Genomic DNA, 22,945 nt, shown 5'->3' on the forward strand with positions numbered 1-22,945 from the left:
TTAATCCATTTATTTTAATTATTTTAAGTAATTGATGATATGGGAGGACTTAATTTTGCCATTTTTCTATTCATTTTCTTTTTTTTCATTGAAAGACATTTTATTTTAAATATAGCAGTGTGTACATGTCAATCCGAAACTCCCAATCTATCCGTCCCCACACCCTTCTCCCCTGATAACCATAAGTTCGTTCTCTAAGTCTGTGAGTCTGTTTCTGTTTTGTAAATAAGTTCATTTGTTTCTTTTTTTTTTTTTTTTTTGGATTCTGCATATAAGTGATATTATATGATATTTGTCTTTCTCTGTCTGATTTACTTCACTCAGTATGATAATCTCCAGGTCCATCCATGTTGCTGCAAATGGCATTATTTCATTCTTTTTAATGGCTGGGTAATATCCCATTGTATATATGTACCAACATCTTCTTTATCTATTCATCTTGTCAGTGGACATTTAGGTTGCTTCCATGTCTTGGCTATTGTAAACAGTGCTGCAATGAACACTGGGGTGCATGTATCCTTTCAAACCATGTTTTTCTCTGGATATATGCCCAGGATTGGGATTGCTGGATCATATGGTAGCTCTCTGATTTCCTTTTCTGTATATTTTCTAGTTATTTTCTTAGTGATTGCCCTGGTATAATGGGTTGAATAATGTCTGCCAAAAATTTATGTTTACCTGGAACCTCAGAATGTGACCATATTTAGAAATGGGGTCTTTGCAGATATAATTATTAAGATGCAGTCATCTTGGATTAGAGTGAGCCCTAGTCCACTGGTGTCCTTATAAGAAGAGAAAATGGACACACACAGAGGGAAGAAGCCCATGTGATGACTGAGGTAGAGATTAGAATGATGCATCTGTAAACCAAGGAATGCTAAAGATTCTTGGTAACCACTAGAAAAATAGGAAGAGGCAAGGAAGTGTTCTCCCCCAGAGCCTCAGCACCTTGATTCAGACTTGTAAACTCCAGACAGTGAGAGAATAAATTTCTGCTGTTTAAGTCACTCAGTTTGTGGTACTTAGTTACAACAGCCGAAAGAAACTAATTACAATTGACAACAAATTAGTTTGAGTTAATATCAACTTAGTCTCAATAGCATATGAGACTCTGCTCCTATACAGCTTTATTTTCTTACTAACAGAAATTAATTCTTTATATATACATTGCCATTAACATAGATTTACGAGTATTATTTTAAACATTTGTTTTTTCAAATCATATAGGAAAAAAGGAATTATAAATCAAAAATAATATAATACTAAATTTTATGTTTACTTACATAGTTACCTTTACTGGTGTTCTTTTTTCCTTTGTATGTCTTTGAGTTACTGTCAAGTGTTTTTTTTCATTTCAGCCTAAGGACTCCTTTTAGCATTTTTTGTAAGGCAGGTGTACTAGTGGTGAACTCCCTCAGCTTTAGTTTATCCAGAAAAGTCTTTATTTTTCCTTCATTTTTGAAGAACAGTTTTACTCAGTATGGAAGTCTTGGTTGATGGCTTTTTTCTTTCAGCTCTTTAAATATTTCATCCCAGGGCCTCTGGCCTCCTTGGTTTCTCATGAGAAATTGGCCATTAATCTTATTAAGGATCCCTTGTACATGGCAAGTCTCTTCTTTTGCTGCTTTCAAGATTCTTTCTTTGTCTTAATGCACTTTGATAATAATGTGGCTCTCTTTGAATTTATCTGACTAGGAGTTCGTTGATCTTCTTGAATGTGTAAAGTCATATCTTTCATAAAAATTGTGGAATGTCAACCATTATTTCTTCAAACATTCTTTCTGTCCCCTCACTTCTTCTCAGACTCCTGTTATGCATATATTGGTCTACTTGGTGGTGTTCCACAGGTCTAGGTTCTGTTCATTTTTCTTCATTCTTTTTTCTTTCTGCTCCTCAGGCTGGATAATTTCAGTTGTTCTGTCTTCAGGTTCACTGATTCTTTCTTCTACTGCTCCAGTATGCTGCTAAATCCATCTAGTGAATTTTACTTAATTTATTTTTAAATTTTTAAAAATTATAGTTGATTTACAATGTTCTGCTAGTTTTAGGTGCATAGCACAGTGATTCAGTTGTACATATCTATATATAATATTATTTTTCAGATTCTTTTCCCTTAGAGGCTATTATAAAATATTCAGTATAGTTCCCTGTGCTATACACTAGGTCCTTGTTTGTTATCTATTTTATATATAGGAGTGTGTATATGTTGATTCCAGATTCCTAATTTATCCCTTCCCTCCCCTTTCACCTTTGGTGACCATAAGTTTGTTTTCTATGTCTGTGGGTCTATTTCTATTTTGTAAATACATTCATTTTTTTAGGGTTCTACATATAAGCAATATCATATGATATTTGTCTTTCTCTTTCTGACTCACTTCACTTAGTATGTTAATCTCTAGGTCCATGCATGTTGCTGCAAATGGCATCTGATTCTTTTTTATGGCTGAGTAATATTCCATTGTGTGTATATGTGTATAAAACACATTTTCTTTGTCCATTCATCTGCCAGTGGACGTGTGGGTTGCTTCCATGTCTTGCAGTAAATAGTGCTGCAGTGAACATTGAGGTGCATGTATCTTTTTGAATTATAGTTTTCTCTGGATATATGCCCAGGAGTAGGATTGCAGGATCACTGAAATTCTTTCTGTCTGGGGCACTTCTGGGGCTGCAAAAAGGATAATAGCTGCTCACACCATATCTGTTTTAGTCAGGACCAGTGCTTCTTGGGGCCTTCTTAGTAGGAAATGAACAGAGAGACATTGTTTACTCTTCTAGATTGGTACGAAGAGGAAGCAGCCTAACTTCATTAGAAATATCTCTGGGTTCAGATATTGCCTCTGCCACTTCCTTGTGGTGTGATGTGAGGCAGATCAGTTCTCTGCACCTTGGATTCCTCATCTCTCAGGTGAACAACTTACCCTGGTTTGTCTGTGAATTTCCTGGTTTTATCACTGGAAGTTCTGCATCCCAGGAAACCCCTTACATGCAGGGAAACCCTACTCATCTGTGAGATGAAGGTAATAGTGCCTACCACAGGGTAGTTTGAGGAGTAGAAAGAAGGTACAGGGAAGCACCCAGGGCATGGTTGTTTCCATAGTTATTTAGTTGTTACTTATGCAAAGTGCAGAAGGCTGGGAATGACATACCAAATAGCTAAAACACTTTGACATGTAGACTTGCTTTTCATGATGCACCTGAGAGAAGAACTTGGAGAGTTTTCTGTTAGTTCTACTTAACCATTTCTGCCAGCTATCCCTCTGGAAACATCGCTGTGTCTCAGATCCCCACATGCTGCAAAGGGAGAGCCATCACCTACCTCTTTAACGACACACCCAGCTTCTCCTTCCTGGCCATGTTCAATGCTGAAGGCCAAGGCTGTGTTCACTACAACTTAAAGGCCCGGTGAGTAGGTTGGGGGAATCTTGGCCCCATGGAAGTATCTCTGAGGGTGTCAGTGTGGGGCACTGACATGGAAAGTAGGAGCCCCTAGGAAAAGGAGGGACCAGGCAGTGTCCAGAGGTCTAGGAAGACAGCGTGGCAGGGCCAAAGCAGTGCCTGTAGGGACATAGGTGCTTTGAGGCCCTCACTTGCTGGATCCATGTCATAGCCAAGTAGAAGGGAAACTCCCCAAGTCCTACTCCACTTGTTCCCCCAGGGCACTAAGATCTTGACTGTTAGCTAGATTCATGGAAGAATTCTTTAGGGGAGAGAAGTGTTTTATACTAGGAAACAGTAAAAGAGAAGCCATGGGTAACACATATTTTTGGGCAGCCAAATGTTGATTTTGTCCGATTTCTCTAAGGAACTGTTGTTGGAAGGAATAACTTACTTTCATGTGACAGATGTTCCATTTCCCATTTTGGTGCCTGAGATTTTATATTCTCAGCCTCCTGGGCTACAGGCACACATTCCATTTCTATCCCCCTTGGGTTTGGCCTGAGCTTCCACCATCTCCATCAGACCTGCCCTTCCCAGCAGACTCCCCCAGTAGCATTAACAGGTGTAAAGGGATCTCAAACCATGTTTGGCGGGGAAGGCGGGGCTACCTGCAAGAGTCCACAGTTCTCCAGCTGGGGCAGTCTCAGAGCTCTGCTTGCCTATAGCCTGTAGTGATGAGGGCTTCCTTTAGGGGCCTGGAGGCGGCTCCTCATTTATTTATCTCTCCTAGCTGCCCGTACGTCTTGGTCTTGGATGAGGAAGGTGGGACCACCAACGACTACAAGGGCTATGTAGTCCACAAGTGGAGCTGGACCTCCAAGACAGAGACTTTGCTTTCCCTGGAATACAAGGTAGGGGTGGGCAGCAGAGGTGGGGCTTGCCGCTGGGCTCTGCAGCGTTAAGAGCCAGAAGGCTACCTGTATGACAGGAGCCCTGGCCTCAAGGAACTTGAGATCTCATTCAGAGGTTCCCACGTTGATGGGCAGTGATCGAGGGTTGGCTGAAGTGAACTTTTCACCAGCCTACAGCAACTTTGGCTGCTCTACTGACCTTTCGTGGTAATATCCTTCCTGTTTTATTTTTATTATTAATAATATGTTTTATAGTTAAAAATGTCCTTTATTTTAGCAAGTGACTATCACACTAGTGGATCATTTTATTTTTAATGCCTATGTGTGACAATAAGAAAAGTTAGTAATTCTATGTTGGTCTCCCCAGTTTTTGTTTTTATAGCTTTACTATCTGTGGAATAAAAAAATCTGAGCGTTAAAGACACAGATCCTTTCTTCATTCATTTGGTTGTTCAGCTCTTCATCAAAGATTTATTAAATAATAATGTTGAATTACTAATATTAAATAATAACTTAATTTATTATACTAATTTAATATACTAATAAAGCAATTAAGTGGGCTTGTCACTTTACCTATGGCAGACTTTCTCATTCCTGGAACTACTGACATTTTGAGATGGATAACTCTTTATAATAACTGTGCATTGTAGGATATTTACCAGTATCTCCCTAGAGGCCAGTAGTACCCCTTCTCCTAGTTGTGACAACCAGGAATATCTCCAGAGGGTGCCAGATGTCTCTGGGGGGCAAAAATAACCCATTGTTGAAAATTATCAGTGTAGGGGATAGAAAGATAGACAGTACCCCCTCAAGGAACTCAGAAGTCTAGGGGAATAATAAGAATATGTGGTAGAGAAGCATAAGGGCTGTGAGAGGAACTAGCTCATAGGGTTGGGATTTAGAGAAAGATCACAGAACATAGAATCCACCCAAGGTAAGAGTTATAGACAGAAGCACCGTTAGAGTTCATGGTAGGGCTCAAGCATCCTGTCTCATGCCCTTCCTGTTCATCCTCTACATTGACCACTGGATTTTCATTCTTATATTTCAATTCCTATAAATCATACCTCTGCTCAGAAACATTCAATTCCTTGAATGTGTCTCACCCTTCCTACCCCACTGGCCTGAAATGTAATACATCATCTCTCTCTGCCAATCCAAAATTTCCCTCCTTCAAAGCCCTACTCAGACTTCCTGTCCTCGTGGCACTCCAGTCCACACCCATTTGTCTCTTCTCCCAGTGCCCACTGTCTGGATTAAAAAGTAATCTGGACCAAAATGACAAATTTCAGTGATTGGACAATAAGTCATACAGTGAAGGGGTTCTCAGTTGTGCCTGCATATCAGAATCACCCGTGGGACTTTAACAAAAATATAGGTCCCAAGCACAGCCCCAGAGAGATTCCAATTCTGATCTGTCATGGGTTCTGAATTTTGTAGTTTTCACAAGTCTTTCTATTGCTTGACCAGGTCCAAGATCCCCAATCCAGGGGTGTGAGTTATTGCCTTGATATTTAACTTTTTGCAGTTGTGTGAAAAGTTTACAATCCAAAAAGATTATAAATTGTTTGCAAGCAGGCACCATGTTATATGTCAGTGTGGCCAAGTGGACTGAGAACTGGGATGAGGGGCTGAGGAGCCAAGTACTAGTGTCAGCTTTGCCAAACACTGGCTGTGTAGCTTCCTGAAAACCACTCAGCTTCTCTGAGTCTTGGTGGCTTATAAGTACACGGTGGGTCACCAGAGCCTCCCTCCTGCCTCACAGTGCTTTTGTGAGAACTAAATGAAACAATGGGGAAGGTGTTTTGACACACTGAAGTGTTTGAGCAGTGTGTTTTAGTTCATTGTTCTGTTCCCTAGAGCTGCATACAGAAATGCATAGCAGGGGCTGGTGCAGTTAGGAGTGGCCTGGAAGACAAGCGGCCTTGAGTTGTAACATGCGTGGGTGTGCATATTATTCTCATAGATACAGATAAGAAGGAGGCAGAGCATTCTGGGTAGAGGAATATCATTTGTAAAGGCTTGTAGTTGGGGCTCAGTGTGGCATTGTCAAAAGTTCACAAGTGCTTCTCATGAAAGAAAAGAAGGCAAGAGCTGTGTGTGTCATGGGGTGGAGGTTAGAGTCTTTGGATGTCAGGCTGAGGCGTCTGCATGCTGTCTTGGAGGCTGTAGTGGCGAGTTTGTTTCTGCCCAGATATTTACTATTCCCAGCATTTTCATTCCTCTCTGAAAATCCAGTTTCTCTCTGGTATTATTTGTCTTCAGCCTGGAGAACTTCCTTTTTAGCGTTGCTTGAGATGAAGGTCTTCTGGCAACAAATTCTGTTTTCTTTCATGTGAAAAATGTCTTTATGAAAGAATATTTTTGCTGAATATGGAATTCTGGTTGACTTTTTTTTTGTTAGCATTTTAAAGATGTTCCACTTTTGTCTGTCTTCCATGGTTTCTGATGAGAAGTCTGTTGTTATTCAAATCATTGTTCATTTTCTCTAGCTGCTTTCAAGATTTTCTCTTTTAGTTTTCTAAGTTTGACTATGACATGTCTGCATGTGGTTGTCTTCATATAAATTCTGTTTGGGGTTTACTCAGTTTCTTTAATCTGTGAATTCACATCTTTCACCAAATTTGGGAAGTCTTCTGCCATTATTTTAGGGGGAAAATGTGCTCCAATCTCTTTCCTTTTCTTCTGAGATTCCAATTACATGTATTTTAGATCTTTTATATTGTCCCAAAGGTGTCTGAGGCTCTGTTCTTTTCCTTATTGTTCAATATTTTTCTGTTTACTTTTCAGATTGGAAATTTATATGGATCTGTCTCCAAATTCACTGACTTTTTTCTGTCATTTTCATTCTGCTGTTATGCTACTCCTGTGAAGTTTAAAAATTCCAAATATTTATTTTCAACTCTATAATTTCCATTTGGTTGTTTTTTATATTTTCTGTTTCTCTGCTGAGATTTCCTAATTTTTCTTTCATTACAAATATGTTTGCCTTTGCCTCCTTGAGTATAGTTAAATTAGCTGCTATAAAGCCTTGTCTGTTAATTTCAAAATCTGGGACATATAAGACAGGATTGGTTATGTGTTGCCTTGAGAATGGCTCACACTTCACTGGTTCTTCACATGTTGAGTCATTTTAGATCGCTGACATTGTGGCTATTATATTTGGAGTCTCTGAGTTCTGATGTATTTCTCTAAAGAGTGTTGATATTTTTGTTTTAACAGGCAATGGACTTGGTTAGACTCATAATGAAAACTTTGTCTCACCTGTTCACTTTTCTGTTTCTCTGGAAGTAAGCTCCGTTGAGTCTGCACTGCTCATACATGGTTCAGGGATCAGGCAAACCTGATATTCATAGCATTTGGGACTCTATTTCTCTGTCCCTTCTGCAGTTCTCTCCTTACTTTTCTGTGACTGTAGTTTGCCCCAGGTTTTGTCCTTTGGTTCTTTGGCCAGAAAGAACTCATGCCTTCATGGTCCTTTTAAGTTTTGACTCTTCGAAATCTGCCTGCTTTTGCTTACACTTCTGAGCCTTTGTGTGGTTGTTTTCTGTATTTTTTCCAAGTTCTGTGGGAGGATCAGCCTGTTAGGAGTTGACTCAGCTGTATTGGGAATATAACCAGCTGGTTAGTTTTTTATTTTTTTTAAGAACTTTTATTGAGATACAGTTAACAGGCAATAAACAGTATATGTTTAGAGTGTACAATTTGGTATCCCAGTCTCCCAGTTCACTCCCCCCCAACCCTCCCCACTTTCCCCACGTGGTGTCCATATGTTTGTTCTCTACATCTGTGTCTCTATTTCTGCCTTGCATTTCCTCTTTCATAGTTGTTAGCATTTGCCTTATGTATTGAGGTGCTCCTATATTGGGTGCATATATATTTATAATTGTTATCTCCTCTTCTTGGATGGATCCCTTGATCTTTATGTAATGTCCTTTCTTGTCTCTTGTAACATTTTTTATTTTAAAGTGTATTTTATCTGATGTGACTATTGCTACTCCAACTTTCTTTTGATTTCCATTTGCATGGCATATCTTTTTCCATCCCTTCACTTTCAGTCTGTATGTGTCCCTAGGTCTGCAGTGGGTCTCTTGTAGACAGCATATATATGGGTCTTGTTCTTGTATCCATTCAGCCAGTCTGTGTCTTTTGGTTGGTGCATTTAGTCCATTTACATTCAAGGTAATTATCGATATGTATGTTCCTATTACCATTTTCTTAATTGTTTTGTTTTTGTTTTTGTAGGTCCTTTCCTTCTCTTATGTTTCCTGCTTAGAGAAGTTCCTTTAGCATTTGTGGTAGGGCTGGTTTGGTGGTGCTGAATTCTCTTAGCTGTTGCTTGTCTGTAAAGCTTTTGATTTCTCCATCGAATCTGAATGAGATCCTTGCTGGGTAGAGTATTCTTCGTTGTAGCTTCTTCCCTTTCATCACTTGAAATATATCATGCCACTGCCTTCTGGCTTGCAGAGTTTCTGCTGAGAAATCAGCTGTTACCCTTATGAGAGTTCCCTTGTGTATTATTTGTCGTTTTTCCCTTGTTGCTTTTAATAACTTTTCTCTGTCTCTAATTTTTGTCAGTTTGACTACTATATGTCTTGGCATGTTTCTCCTTGGGTTTCTCCTGCCTGGGACTCTCTGCGCTTCCTGGACTTGGGTAGCTCTTTCCTTTCCCACGTTAGGGAAGTTTTCAACTATAATCTCTTCCAGTATTTCCTCGGGTCCTTTCTCTCTCTCTTCTCCTTCTGGGACCCCTATAATGCGAATGTTGGCACGTTTAACATTGTCCTAGAGGTCTCTCAGGCTGTCTTCAGTTCTTTTCATTCTTTTTTCCTGATTCTTTTCCACATCAGTGATTTTCACCATTCTGTCTTCCAGGTCACTTATTCACCCTTCTGCCTCAGTCAATCTGCTATTGGTTCCTTCTAGTGTATTTTTCATTTCAGTTATTGTGTTGCATATCTCTGTTTGTTTGCTCTTTAATTCTTCTAGGTCTTTAGTAAACTTTTCAATCTTTGCATCCAGTCTTTTTTCAAAGTCCTGGATCATCTTCACCATCATTATTCTGAATTCTGTTTCTGTAAGGGTGCATAGCTCCTCTTCATTTAGTTGTTTTTCTGGTGTTTTATCCTGTCCCTTCATCTGGTACAAAGTCTTCTGCTTTTTCATTTTCTGTATCTTTCTGTGGCTGTGGTTTTCAGTTCCACAAGAGAAAAGACTGCTGATACTGCTTGATACTGCTATCTGCCCTCTTGTGTAGGAAGCTATCTAGGCGGCTGGTGTGTGCTTCCTGATGGGAGGGACTGATAGTGGGTTGGGCTGGGTGGGCAGAGCTCAGTAAAACTTTAATCTGCTTGTCTGCCAATGGGTGGGGCTCTGTTCGCACCTTGTTGGTTATTTGGCCTGAGGCCACCCAGCACTGGAGTTTACAGGCTCTTTGGTGGGGCTAATGGTGGACTCTGGGAGGGTTCATGCCAATGAGCACTTCCCAGAACCCCTGCTGCCAGTGCCCCTGTCTCCTCAGTGAGCCACAGCTGCCCCCCACCTCTGCAGGCAACCCTCCAACCAGGTAGGTCTGGTTCAGTCTCCTATGGGGTCACTGCTCCTTCTCCCTGGGTCCTGGTGAGCACACTTTTTTGTGTGCCCTCCAAGAGTGGAGTCTCTGTTTCCCCCAGTCCTGTGGAGGTCCTGCCATCAAATCCCACTGGCTTTTAAAGTCTGATTCTCTGGGGATTCCTCCTCCCGTTGCTGGACTCCCAGGTTGGGAAGCCTGACATGGGGCTCAGAACCCTCACTTTAGTGCGTGGACTTCTGCGGTATAACTTCTCCAGTTTGTGAGTCACCCACCCAGCATTTATGGGACTTAATTTTAACACGATTGAGCCCCTCCTACTGTCTCATTGAGGTTTCTTCTTTGTCTCTGGATGTGGGGTGTCTTTTTTAGTGAATTCCATTGTCTTTCTGTTGATGACTGTTCAGCATTTAGTTGTAATTCCCGTGCTCTTGCAAGAGGGAGTCCCAGCTGGTTAGTTTTTAAGCTGAGGGTTGGAGTGCTGGGTCCAGCATTTGTGTGGAAGGTTGACTAGGGAGGGAAAGATCAGCAGATGGGGCTAGTAGAAAGACTAGTTAAGGAGTTACTAGTCAGACCTGACATAATGAAGGGTATTAGTAATATTTTTTAAAGGGGCTATTTCAGTAAAATAAATCAGGGGCATTCAAAAATGGGCTATAGAGGATAAATGAGAGGAGGAGGGAATTATAGATGACTGCACATGGATTGTGTGTGTCTGGGTGGAAACAGAGCAGTTTCTGAGAGGCTCAGAGACCCATGTGGTTTTAGATGTGGCTGATTGGGCTCAGTGAACATCTGTGTCTGTATAGGGATCCTCACCTAGAGATTGGGGCTGATACACACGTGATATACACATGGCCCATGAAATTCCAGGAAGATGAGCAGTGGCTGAGTTCATAGAGCACCATCGTTGGGACATTGGAAAGAGGAAGAGAAACCACCCAGGGGCCAAGATAATTAAAAACAGCTCTACTGAGACTTCCCTGGTAGTCCAGTGGTAAAGAATCCATCCTGCAATGCAGGGGACACGGGTTCAATGCCTGGTTGGGGAACTAAGATCCCACATGCCGTGGGGAAACTAAGCCCATGTGCCACAACTGCTAAGTCTGTGCACCTCAACTAGAGAGCCCATGTGCCTCAAACTGCAGAGCCCAGGCGCTACAATTAGAGAATAAACCCGCATGCCACAACTAGAGAGAAGCCCACATGCCGCAATGAAAGATCCTGCACGCTGCAACAAAGATCTTGCATGCCACAATGAAGACCCGATGCAGCCAAAAAAATAAAATAAAATAAAATAAAAACAGCTCTACCAAGCTAAGCCCTTTGCTTATTTTATCTGTGAAATGTGGTTAGCGCTCCAGAGAAAGATTCTGTTATTGTCCTCAGGCGCTCAGAGAAGCTAATAAGCAACCTGCCTAAAGTGCCCAGCTGGTAAGTGGCAACCATGTCCATCCGCAGTGCTTGAGCTCCCAACCAGAGCCCTGTTTTGTACTCTCTAGGAGGAGAACAGGGGCAGGTAGCGTCCCTCTTAAGTGAAGTTTGAAGATGTCACACACTTGGCAGGAAGACAGTCATGGATCAGATGTTTTCAGGCTGCAGAGAATGAGGAAGGGGCTGGGTGGTGAGGAAATTGAGTATGGACCTTTGGACCATCAAGTGGAATCATAGAAGGAAATGGAAGGAGTGAAGATGGAGAGCCCTTTCTTAGTTCTGAGGAGTCTTAGAGCACATGTATGTCGGGGGCTGTAGAGCAGCAGATGCGCAGGCCCTAGGGGGAGCCACTGTGCATAAATAACTCTCGGCATGTGTGAACCATCCAGGGGTTACATGTGCATTGCTCTGCCCCATCCTGACAATATCTGCTTGTGTTTGGTATGGGCCTTTGTGGTTTAGGAAGCCACTTCCATAATCTTTATCTCATTTGAACCTATTACTAGACTTTTGACTCTGATATTGAAGATTGGGACTTTCAGAGAGGCCCAGTGGCTTGATAACAGGAGGCAGAAGTGGGACTCACTCCAGACCACAGAGTTCTCATTAAGGAACGAGTTGCTATAAGGGCAGCTCACCCTCCCGGTGTTCTCTGGCACTGCTACCTAGGAAATCCCACCCTTAGGGAAGTGATGAAAAAGGGTGGCTCCTCCTCAGGGAAAGAGTGTGACACGTTTGATGACTGCAAGAGAGGGGAATGAGCATGTGTGATGTGGCCCTGGCTGGGTTCCCTTTTGCCTTTTCCCCACCCATCTGCAGAGGGGTGAATTCTGGCCCCTGCCAAGGCAGCTCTGCATGCTTTGCTAGTTAGACTTGGTGTCTGGGTGGACACAACATCAGGTTCAGGAACAGTGTCAGCTTCTGACCCAAGCTGCACCCCTATCCAGCTCTACCAGAACCGAAGCCTGTTGGATCCCTGTGTCTCCTTCACAGTTGGTTACAGGTTTTGGTTGGAAAGGGAAGGAGCAGGGGTAAGGAACCATCATTACTTTTTCTGATAATCTCTCAGAGAGAAATTGGAATTCTTATATCTTCTCCATGAATGCAGGATTCTAACATAATAACCAGAAAGATCTTACTGCTTCCTCAGCCACAAGCCAAGAGGGGTTTTGTGTTTTGTGGTGGGTCAGGAACAGGTAGCTGGGTCAGGAACAGAAGCAAGGATTCACTGAGTCCTGGTGTCTTCCTCCACAGGTGAATGAGCAAATGAAGCTGACGGTGCTAGGGCAGGACTCCATCATGGTCACCTTCACCTCCCTGAATGAGACAGTAACACTCCCCATATCGGCCAACAACTGTCCCCACGGGATATCGCACGATAAACGGGTAAGGCACGCAGAGCAGTCTCCCATGCCTGACCCCAGAGTGTCTCAACATGGATTGCCTTTGCTCTTCCTGCCTCCCCCACCCCATACAAGGCCCCACCTCTTTCCCTGCCTAATGGACTGCCACTCAGTATTCACTGTCTGACTTTAGTACCACCTTCTCTGTGAAACGTCTATCAGGAGTTTTCAGGTGTGACAGAACCCAGTGCAGACTAGCTTAAGCATGGAAAGATACTGTATTGGCTCAGTAAATTGAAAAGCCAGTCTGTAGATAGGCAGCATCAGGCATGACTGAATCCAGGCTCCCAAAGGATTCCACCAGATCTTTCCATCTGTTGGCTCTGCCTTCCTCTTTGTTGGCTTTATTCTTAAGGAGTTTCTCTCCTTATGGTGACGAGATGGTCATGAGCCTCTCCGGGCTTATTATTCTACCAGCTTTGGTCTCCCCAGGAGAAAGGGGACTTCTCTTTGCTAAATGCTCCAGTAGAGGTGCCAACACCAACATCATTGGCTCTGTCTGCTGCCCTTGCCTGAAATGTTCTCTGTAGCCAGGAGAGTGTGTTGCTCTCACTGGCTAGGCTTGAGTGTCATGTCCATCCCAGGAGCTGAGGGGTGTGATCAGCCCCAGGTATACCACTTGGGCAAGTGATTAGACAGGAGTGTGTTCCTAAAGGAAAATCATGGTGCTGTTACCAGAAGAGGGCGAGATGATGCTGGACAGAATAACTGCATGTGTGTTGCTGACCCTCCACCGCCCCCTTGTCCATCCAGGAGTCAGCCTGTCCCCTTGCTCAGACCTCCCAGCCGTGACTCACCTCCATTCCGACGCTGCTTTATTTACAAGCCAGCCTTCTCTACCAAACTGGGAATTCCCTGTGATTCCTACTGGTGTCTGTTGCCCCAGGGCCCAGCACGAGGACTGCTTCAAATGAAGTACTTGCTAAGGGGGTAGGTGAGGCAGTGACAGAGTCTGGGAACCAGGTTCTTCATTCACTGGGTCTTTGTGGCTTCTGCGGTGTACCTGGTCCAGAGTCAACATTGTGGAACGAGATAGAGAGGATGAAGGGGACAAAGTCTCTGATCCCCGAGGAGTTTATAATCTAGAGGAGAACAGTTGACATTCACTGTGAGACTGGGATGGCCAAGGGCGCCTTGGTGGCACCGGTCCCTGGCATTATACGTGGGGAGTTGGCCCACTCGGGAAGGCTCCTCGGAGCAGGAGCAGGGGGACCACACCTCCGAGTCTTCCCTGGGGTCAGTCCCAGTTTACACTTGGCCCAGGCATTCTCAGTAGCATTCCTTTCAGTCTCAGAAGTGTCCCAGTTTGGCTGATAAATTATAGTCACTCTGAAGGAGACGCTTGCACTGTGAGGGCATTTGCCACCACGTGCCGCAGGCTCATATGCTCGCAGGGCTGACGGAGCCCATAGGAGCAGCCAGCCCCACATCCTCCCTTTACGTGGGCATAGGCCCGGCAGGTGTTTGTTGGAGACCCGTGTTATCTGAACGAGACACAGAGAACACCTGTGTTTTTCCTGGAGGGAAGCATTGCGCCTGTTTTTTCCACTGCTCTTACATTTCAGCGGCATTTCCACTTACTTAATTAGCTAATTCAATAAACATGTATTAGTACCTGCCACGTGCCAGATTGGCTGCTGGGGGTGTCAAAGGGAAAGAAACCTCACACCCTCTAGTCTCTGAGACACTTTGAGTCTAATGGAAGGGGCGAAAGCATCAACATGGGTTGTGATCCAGCTTGACGGGTGTGGTGGGGGGGAGAGGAGGCGCTGAGGGAGCTGCTGGATTCCTTAAAGGGGTCTCACCAGCACCCAGGACACTCAGATGCCTATGACTGTAGCCTACACGCCTCGCACCAAAGAGCAAAACAGCTCCAGGATTTTGAGTTCATCTGGACTGAGATGAATGACTGTGCTGATTGATGAGTCCATTCTGTCCGTTTGGTTCCATGCTCTTACTCTAAACGTCATTGTTGGGTGACTAAGTACACAGGATGTATGTGGTCACATGTCTAGATTTCTTGAAAACCTTTTTATACCGTATTTTAAAAATGTGCATTTACTTACCAAAGGCAATAGATAATAGGAAAATTTTTGTTACTATAAAATTGCAGTAATGCTTCATTTTTTTGGCAACCTCTTGTCTGGTAATCTCTGAAATTTGTAATATGGCTGAAAACCAGAACGTAAGCAGTTGAAGACCCCCATGAACAGCCGAGAGAAATCACTCTTAAGTCCATGTACCAAACATGCCCTTTTGGCCTAAGAAAGCCCCTCAGTCATTCACATCTTATGTTTTCTTAGCTAAATGCAGCGTTAGTGAGCTAGAATCAGAGGTCCAGAGCTATGCTGTCCAATACAGTAGCCACGAGTCACAGTGGCTGTTGAGCACTTGAAATGTTACAGTTCCAGGCTGAGATGGTCTGGAAGTGAAAGCACACGCTGCATTTCAAAGACTTAGTTTGAAAATAGAATGTAGCGTTTCTTTTTTTTTAAGATTAATTAATTAATTTATTGGCTGTTGGGTCTTCATTGCTGCACGTGGGCTTTCTCTAGTTGTGGCGAGCAGGGGCTAATTTTTGTTGGGTGCATGGGCTTCTCATTGTGGTGGCTTCTCTTGTTGCGGACCACAGGCTCTAGGCACACAGGCTTCAGTAGTTGCAGCACGTGAGGTCAGTAGTTGTGGCTTGCAGGCTCTAGAGCGCAGGCTCAGTAGCTGTGGCTCTCAGGCTTAGTTGCTCCATGGCATGTGGGATCTTCTCAGACCAGGGCTCGAACCCGTGTCCCATGCGTTGGCAGGCGGATTCTTAACCACTGTGCCAACAGAGAAGCCCTGTAGCATTTCTTATTGATCATTTATTTTGATTGTGTTGCAATAATCATATTTTTGATGTATTGAGTTAGAAAAATATGTTATTAGAATTAATTTCATTTTCTGAGAACGTTTTTAATGTGGCTTCAGGAACGTTTAAAACACACATGCAGCGCGCATTATATTTCTACTGGGCGGTGGGAAACTAAAAGTGGAGTCCTCATAAGGGAAGCTCACAGAGTCTGACACTGCAGAAGGAGGCTGGAAGTTATTTATTAAAAAGAACATTGTAACTCAAAAAGCATAACCCTCTTGGGGACATTTAGCATAGGGATAAGCAGACAAATACATTAAAACAGCTTCTGAAAACCACTGCATTCTAGAGGATGGTCATTGATGCTGACCAAGGAGACTGACTTGCCCCAAAGCGTCCTCATCATAACCCCTTCTGTTTGAGAACACAGGGTGGTGTACTGTATATTACGACCTTCTGACTCTATAAATAACGATAAATGAAGAAATATCAGACTTATTGTGGGTAACAGATTTCCAAATGTCGACCCTAGCTTCCAGGTTAAGCATCTCAAAAATCTCGAGGCTGGCAGAGAGCCTTGGTTAGGAAGCAGCTTTGGGCCATTCCTTCCCCTGCTGAGCCTTGCTTTCCCCACTTATATAGTGATATGTAAAGGCCCACCCAGCTTTTCCACTCTCCTGGGACTTTAAAAATTCATTCAGCTCCAATGTGTGTGTGTGCGCGTGTGTGTGTGTGTGTGTGCACGCGCGCGCATTTGGGGCTGGTCATCACCCATCAGCAAACCCATGGCCATCTAGGAAAGCTGAGGGGTGGGAGGAGGGTGGTCTCTTCTCTCATGCTCCTGTCAGTAGAAAACTGGTTAAATGGTTTCCCCAGACACCCATCACCCTGGAAGGAACCACCCATCAGAGCGACGGGAAGAATGGCAGTCCCAGCTTTTATGGCCCTGCGGCCAGCCTCCTCAACTAAATTTTCTATCAAGGCAGCACTTCGGAAGCGAGGAAATGCCTCAATTTAAATGCTTTATTAGCCCAATGCTGCCTCAGATCCTTTATGGAAGCAAGACTGGGTGTAAATTACAAATAAATAAATAAAATTAGCCCAGAGGCAGAAGTTGGGGCCAGTAATCGGAAGGATGGTTGAGGCTTTGCTATTAATTGGGACATCCTTTACAGAAGTCCTGCCTGCAGGACAAAGAGGAACACATAGCTGACTTCATCACTCTTCAGAAAGTCTGTTCATCACCCACCCTACTCTGTCTACCTGAGGCTTCAATTCTGCAGAGGAAAAATTATTTAACACCTCCTCTGTGTGAAGTGGGAGATGTAGATAGCATGGATCCTGCGTTCAGGGGGCTGATGAAATTTAGGGATAAAGAAAGTAAAAAGTGACCAGCACCCAGGACAGGAAGGACAGGAATGAGCAGATGTGCGAGCTCAGGGTGGAAAGTGATTGCTGCTGGCTTAGCAAGTTGGCGAAGGTTTATTGGAGAAAGAGTCTGACCCTGATTGGCATTAACTCCAGAATTTGAGCCTAGTTCCGCCCTGGCAGAGGCAGAGGTTGAGCTGCAGGGTGGCCTCAGCTGTCCCATAGGAACCGTGGAGCCAGTGTGGCCCTTCAGAGTAATCCCAAACTGAGGCCAGAGGCCTGGGCCTTGGTGCCCATGGGGACCAGTCAATCTGTGTAACCCTGGCCCAAGGCAGTCTCTCAACAGACAGCTGCCAGCAGGGTGAAGCAGGTTTTGGGAGTCATGCGATAGAGGGAGACAGGCAGCAACGTTTCCGTAGAGGTGTTTGTCCATCCCGTTATTTATAACGCAACAAGCGTTACATGAGTGCCTTCTTTGTAATGGGCACTCGGACACAAAGGAGACCCAGACCTGATCTTTGTCCTCTACGAGCTTAGAGTCTGGTTGGGGAGACAGGCTCCCACGCAATAGATCACAGAGGGCTAACCTCTGTCTTCAGGCTGCATGGAGAGCGCAGTAGGGGTCCAAGGCAAGGAACAGTTCTGCTCAGTGCAACCAACCTCGCAGCAGGGGGGACATTTGAGGCGGGTTGGGTCACTGTGCGGGGATTCACTGGGCTGAGGGGAGAGAGGTGGGTCCCAGGCAGGGACAGCATATCCTTTAAGCCAGGGCCAAGCCTGGTGGGCACTGAACTGGGCAGACAGCTCCTGGCAGGGCAGGTGATGATGTCCTTCCCCTCGGCCTCTCCCCAGGTGACCCACAGAATCAGCAGCATGGATGAAAAGATGTCTAAGATGAGCCGGGCCCTGGCAGAGCTCAAGAGGCGGTTTCAGAAGACGGTGTCCCAGTTCATGAACTCCGTCCTTCTGGCTGCAGGTAAGGAGGCAAAGAGGTGGGTGCAGTCCTATCTGATGGCTTCCCAGATCCTGGGGCACCTGCAAATCACCTCCAAGGACACGACAGCTCTTTACCACCCCAGGGAGGTGGCGCAGTAGGAGGACTCCCCATTGGTGATGGGATGACTAGGCTCAGAATGGGGAGGGAACTTCCTTGAGGCCACACAGCTGATAATGGCAGTCTTCACCAACGTCAACTTCTGAGAGCTCTCCACATGTCTTTAATGTCTCCCTGTGATTGCTTTTGTCTTGGGTCTCTCAGTCTTTTGGTCGCTCTCTGTGTCCCCACCCCCACCCCCAGTTCACTTTTTGCCTCTGTCTCCCGTATCGTCCATCATCTGTTTGCAACTCCTGTTCCTCTCCTTCTTGTGGAAGGTCTCAGTAGAAGAGAGAAAAGCAGCCACCTCACCAGGCTGTCCCTGTTAGGCCCACAGGGCTGATGTGGGTGTCCTTGGGATCCTTCCACGTCTGGGCTCTCTTCCTCACTGCTGATGGACCTGGGGACAGAGGAACATTGACCCCCCCACCTCCACCCCATGCCACCCCCTGGCTTGGCACAGAGGAGCTGTGCTGCCCCCCATGGCCTCCCTGAGTTGCTCCTTGTCCCTAAAGACTCAGTTCAGCTATGCCCCTCCTCTGGGAAGCCTTCCCTGACCTCTTAAGCAGAATGTGTCACACTGTCCTCTGGGCTCCCACAGCACTTCATTCATGCTCTAATTATAAATCTTACTACATAACATTATAAATATTCCTTTGTTTTCCCATCCCCAGCCCCCACTCCTGCTTGGAGTTCCCAGAGGCAGGGAACCCTGTATGGGGTCATCATGCCCTGTGCCCAACACGTTCAGTAAATGTTTCAAAAGTGAATGAAGAAATGAGAGGTCCTTGGCTACTCTAGTAGAGGAAGCAAAACAAACAAACAAAAACAAAGAACATAGATGGAAATGACTTAAGTCTCGAGGCACAGGGAACAGCATGGATGCATTGTGTACCCAGCCTCTACGTTGAGTGCTATAAAGGATACGAAGCTGAATGAAACACAGGCCAATGGGGGTGCGGGGGGAGGGATCCAAGTTGGGTCTTGACAGATGTGCAGAACTGAGATTGACTTGTTCTTCCATTCAGCCAGCACTTACTGATCCACTAACCACACTAGGATGGGAGCACGGGGCCAGACAACAGGCGTGGCAGCCCTGCAGCAGACTCTGCGAGAGTGAAGGCCTGGAGAGGGAGGTGTGCAGTCTCACAGCAGGGCATGGCGGCCAGGCCACGAAGGGGAGTGACACCAGTGTCTTCTGTTCACAGGCCTGTTCACTATAGAATATCCAGTAAAGGAAGAGGCAGAAATCATTCGAACCAGATTAAAGACTGGGCCCTATCCTGAGCGGGCCACCAAGCTGAGTGTATACTCAGGAGAAATCCTTTTATTACGATCTCAGTCAGCCCGACTGGAATCCTCGATTGAAGAGCCTTCGAAGGAAGAGCCTGCGTCGGCTCCGGTGAGCCCCACTCGGAAGAAGCCCATCAAGGTCCAAGCCAAGGCCACGGTCACACCCAGGTGGGCTTGGGCCTTCATTTCTTTCAGCTTCTGTGTGTCAGATGTTGAGATGGGTAGCAGACACACGATGGTGAACAAAACAGATGAGGCCTCTCCCGCTTGGAGTTGAAATTTTAGGGCTGGGGGAAGATAGAAGATAAACAGGTGAACAGCTGAAATATTTTAGATGGGGATAAGGCTGGGAAGAAAGTAGATCAGGGAAATGGGTTAGAGCAGAGATGGGCAAACTATGGTCAGGGGCCAAAGCTGGCCCCACTGTCTGCCTTTTTTATGGGTGAGCTAAGAGACGTTGTTACGTTTTTACATGCTTGGGAGGAAAAAAAATCAAAAGAAGAGTTTTTCATGACGTGGAAACTGTAAGGACCCATGAGTAATGTTTTGTTGGGACACCGCTTATTTACATGTTGTCTGTAGCTGCTTTCCTACTAGGATAGAAGTGTGGAGTCATTGTGACTGAGGCCACCTGGCCTCCCAAGACTAGAATTTTTACTGTCTGGCCCTTTATAGAAAATGCTGACCAACTCCAGGCATGGAGAGTGACTGGGAAGTGGGGTGGGATGGGGTACACTAGGTAGACGGTTGGGGAAACGGTTCTGAAGAGATATTTTAATGGAAGCCTGAAGAATTAGAAATAGGCACAAATTGACAACGAAAGTCATACCGGAGAAAAGATGGTGTGTTTCTTTATTTTGAAGATAATGCAGGGGTCATAGTAAACAATAAAGGTGAGATGAAAGGTTCTGCCATCACAGGACCAGTTGCAAAGGAATGTGCAGACTTGTGGCCTAGGATTGCATCCAGTGCTGGCAGCATTGCATGATTCTTCGGGTATTTATAAAAAAGTAATAATGATAAAAGTTATTTGCTCCCCCCCCCCAAATGAAGAAATAGGCGCAAAGAAGTATTGGGAAGGAACATCAGGCAGAGGACAGAACAAGTGCTAAGACCATGAGATAAGAACAGGTTCGGTGTGTGTGCAGGAAAGTGAGAAGACCAGTGTGGAGCACTGGGAGGCAGGTGGAGAGCAGCACAAACTGAGGACATAGAGGTAGGCAAGAGCTGCATCAGGCAGCCTTGTGAGTATTAGAGGAAGCCACTCTGTAACTGTAAGGCAGGAAGCAACATCATCTGATTCATGAGGTTTTTAGAAAACTTAAAAAAACAAAAAAGATAATATATCTCTCATATTTTAACTTTAAAAATTTTATAAGATATAGAAAAATGAACAAATCCTAAGTGTATAGCTCAATGTGTATCACAAAGTGAACATACCCTATATGCCCCAAGAAATAGAACATTATCAAGTTCTTAGAAATTCCCTTTTGTCCCCTCCCAATCAATAATCCCACCCTCCTCCCCAACAGGAACATTTCTCACATCATAGATATATATATTTTAAACTATTTAAATAGAGCTATTCAGTACATATTCTTTGGTGTCTGGCCTTTTCTGCTCAACATTATAATGTGAAATTTATCCAGTGGCAGAACCGCCGCTCATTTTCATTGCTGTGTAATAAACTATTGTAAGACTACACTAAAAATTTTATGCATTCTAATGTTGATGGATATTTGGGTTGGTTATGGTTTTGGTAATGACAGACTTGCTGGTATTTGCATAGATCCTTGTTTCTGGTTGGGATATGCTTGAATGTGAAATTACTGTCAGAGAGTATGTGTATGTTCCGCTAGATCCTGTAGTTCCATAGAGACTCTGTTTTCCACATGGTGGTATCAAGTTCCACTCCCACCAGCAGTGTATGAGCATTCCAGTTGCTCCACGGCCTCATTAATACTTGATATTGCCAATCATTTTAATTATAGCCATTCTATAATGATGAAATAGTTATTAATTTGCATTGCCCTGGTGACTACAGAGGATGAGCACCTTCTTAATTGTTTATTGACCTTTTTGGATAGTCTCTTTTGCAAAGTGCCTGTTCAGTCCTCTCATCCATTTTTCTACTGGTTGTTTGTCTTTTCTTGATTTATATTTTGGAGTTCTTTATTGTGGATACAAGACTTTTGTCAGTTACACATGTTGCAAATGATTTTCCCACTCCTACTCTGGCAGTGGTATCTATTGATGCACAGAAGTTGCTAAATTTAATGTCCAGTCTTTTTGTTTGTAATTAGCTATTTGTATCCTATTTAAGAACTATCTCTTCTCAAACAACATGACAATATTCTCCAAAGTTGCCTTCTAATAGTTTTTTCTTTTAACTTTTGCACTTATATCCATTCTGCACCTGCAAATGATTTCTGTGTGTGACATGAGGTAGGAGCCAAGTTTTATATCCCCCCATGTATATATCGAACTGATCCAGCATCACCTATTGAGACGCTTGTAATTTTCCCTCAGCTCTTTGGGTCTCTATATGTTTAAATCAAGGGTTGTTTTCTGGAGTCCCTATTTTGTTCCCTATTTTTACCAACACCTAACAGTCTTAGTTATTATAGCTTTTAAAAAAACTTTTTAAAAAATATTTATTTATTTACTTATTTATTTATTTTGGCTGTACCAGCTCTTATTGCAGCATGAGGCATCTTCACTGTGGCATGTAGGATCTTTAGTTGCAGCATGTAGACTTTCTTAGTTGCTGCGTGCGGACTCTTAGTTGCAGCATGCAGACTCGTAGTTGTGGCATGTAGACTCAGTTGCGACATGCATGCGGGGTCTAGTTTCCCGACCAGGGATTGAACCTGGGCCACCTGCATTGGGAGCTCAGAGTCTCACCCACTGGACCACCAGGGAAGTCCCAGTTATTATAGCTTTATAATAAGTATTGATATACAGCAGAGTAACTACTCAGTGTTTGTGTGCTAAGCTGTTTTGCTATTCTTGGTCCTTTACATTTCCATATACTTTTAGAATCATCCTGTCAATTTAAAACATTGTCCTGGGATTTCAATTTGATTGTTAATGTCTTTGTAATACTGGAATATTTCAGTCCATTAATGTGGTATATCTGTTTATTTATTTGTTTATGTCTTCTCTAATCTCTCCATAATGTTTTGTGATTTTCAGCATAGAGGTCTTGTATGTCTTTCATTAGATTTATTCTATGATACTTTATAGTTTTGGTGCTCTTATAAATTATGTTTTAATTTAATTTTTCTATTTGTTGCCGGTTATAGAAAGGCAATTGATTTTGTTTCAATTGAATTTATTTTTAAATTGCAGTAAACTTTACTCTTTTTTGTGTAAAAGTCTATGAATTTTGACAAATGCATAAAGTGGTGTAGCCAAGATACAGAACAGCTTCCCCAACCAAAAAAAGAAAGAAAGACACTCCCTCATGCTACCCCTTTGTAGTCAAACTCTTCCCTCACCTGTAATTCCTAAACAACCACTGATCTGTTCCCTGTAGCTATGGTTTTGCATTTTCCAGAATGTCGTATAGATGGAATTATATTGTATATAGCCTTTTGAGTCTAGCTTCTTTCACATGGCATGTTCATGTTGTTGCATATATCAACAGTT

The 22,945-nt window shown here is 43.8% G+C and overlaps 1 protein-coding gene across 1 annotated transcript in view; it reads left to right on the forward strand.

Annotated features, from left to right (window-relative positions):
* The window catches only part of C13H3orf20 (chromosome 13 C3orf20 homolog), a 71,723-nt gene that overhangs the window by 22,676 nt on the left and 26,102 nt on the right, over positions 1–22,945 (forward strand). Inside the window, exons 7-11 of the mRNA XM_057706537.1 lie at positions 3,250–3,402; positions 4,169–4,289; positions 12,547–12,678; positions 17,761–17,884; positions 19,210–19,462. Of these exons, the coding sequence (XP_057562520.1) occupies positions 3,250–3,402; positions 4,169–4,289; positions 12,547–12,678; positions 17,761–17,884; positions 19,210–19,462 (783 nt within the window). The remainder of the gene's footprint in view (positions 1–3,249; positions 3,403–4,168; positions 4,290–12,546; positions 12,679–17,760; positions 17,885–19,209; positions 19,463–22,945) is intronic.

This window comes from Hippopotamus amphibius, chromosome 13 (assembly GCF_030028045.1).
Source record: "Hippopotamus amphibius kiboko isolate mHipAmp2 chromosome 13, mHipAmp2.hap2, whole genome shotgun sequence".
NCBI lineage: Eukaryota > Metazoa > Chordata > Mammalia > Artiodactyla > Hippopotamidae > Hippopotamus > Hippopotamus amphibius.